This window comes from Poecilia reticulata, unplaced genomic scaffold, assembly GCF_000633615.1.
Source record: "Poecilia reticulata strain Guanapo unplaced genomic scaffold, Guppy_female_1.0+MT scaffold_253, whole genome shotgun sequence".
Lineage (NCBI taxonomy): Eukaryota > Metazoa > Chordata > Actinopteri > Cyprinodontiformes > Poeciliidae > Poecilia > Poecilia reticulata.
In genome coordinates, this window is record NW_007615037.1 from 234,558 (window position 1) to 235,859 (window position 1,302).

The 1,302-nt window shown below is 56.7% G+C and overlaps 1 protein-coding gene across 7 annotated transcripts in view; it reads right to left on the reverse strand.

Moving 5' to 3' along the window:
• ptpn18 (protein tyrosine phosphatase non-receptor type 18) overlaps positions 1-1,302 on the reverse strand; it is a 16,190-nt gene that overhangs the window by 6,991 nt on the left and 7,897 nt on the right. For 4 of the 7 annotated variants that reach the window (XM_017303362.1, XM_017303358.1, XM_017303360.1 and 1 more), the window contains 3 exons: positions 1,060-1,126; positions 444-883; positions 85-374 (listed from right to left, as the gene is read on the reverse strand). In XM_017303362.1, coding sequence (XP_017158851.1) covers positions 335-374; positions 444-883; positions 1,060-1,126 — 547 coding nt within the window. In that variant the 3' untranslated portion in view covers positions 85-334. Of the gene's footprint in view, positions 1-84; positions 375-443; positions 884-1,059; positions 1,127-1,302 lie in introns of those variants that run through there. The other 3 variants (XM_017303363.1, XM_008402731.2, XM_017303359.1) reach the window with 3 other exon arrangements.

Genomic DNA, 1,302 nt, shown 5'->3' on the forward strand with positions numbered 1-1,302 from the left:
TAAGCTACGGTGGTAGCCCTCGCTAATGAGCCGACGCTCCACAAAGACATTAGTTTGTATCTGAGTTTGAATAAAGCTGTTGTTACCTTTGCCTATCAGACCGAACGGCGCGAAGGCCACACGGCTTTCAGAGTTTTCTGTCTGAACGCAGAAGGAGAAGATATTCAACCCTGATCAGCTGACGGGTCGAGCGAAGGGGAGCCTGGCTGAGCGAGCGCAGCGACCTGCCTCAGTCAGGAAGCGACCAGCGGAGAGCAGATCCCACCGATCAGCCGCCGTCCTCCTGGTCTCGCTTCTGTCTGTGATCTCAGCCGCTTATCGTCAAGCTGCAGCTCTAGTTTTCATACAGGAAGTCAGCGCACCACTTCCTCTTTCTGCAGTGAGAGGACTTCCTCAGCGTTGCTCAGTAAGTGAGCTGAGCGGTTGGAGCCCGGAGGCGTTACCTGCGGCAGGTTGCCGTAGAGACGGTCCCCAGGCAGGAAGCGCTCCAACATGCTGGCGGCGGCGCTGAAGATGAAGCCGTACTGGTCCTGGAAGCACAACCGCAGTCAGAGAGTCTCTCTGCTCCACCCGGTGGAGGGGCTGTCATGGCCCGGTCCAATTCCCAGACCCCACTGTCCCAGGAGAGACAGCTGGAGACAACCGAGACCTGAATGGGACAAAGACGTCCCTGTGCTGTTTGGGACACCGGAAGACGGGTCCGCATCACGGAACCGGACGTTCTCGTCCTGCTGCTGACCAGAACCGTCTTCTGCTGGACGTGGAGTCCTACCTTGGTCTGGACCGCCGAGGGTCTCTGTCTCCGCAGCTCCAGGACGAGGTCCAGGACGCTGAAGTCCTCGGTGATCTTCTGCAGGAGGGACGAGGACATCACCGATGAAGCCTTGCAGAACCAGAACCATGTGGTGAAGCTCACAGCTAAACTATGGGACGGATTCCTGATGGTCAGTGACAAAACCTCCAGGTTTTTCCCTCTGACCTCTTCCTGACCTCCTGGAAGTGATGTCACCGACCAGCTGGGCTCCTGCTGGGGACACCTGCTCTGTTGTCATGGGTTACCTTGGTAACCAGAAGGTCGTGGATGTAGTCCAGAGCGCAGACGACTCCTGTCCTCCCACAGCCAGCACTGCAACACACACAGAGACAGAGACAGAGACACAGAGACACAGAGACACACACAGAGACAGAGACACAGAGACAGAGACACAGAGACAGAGACACACAGAGACAGAGACACACAGAGACACACACACAGAGACAGAGACACAGAGACAGAGACACAGAGACACAGAGACACACACA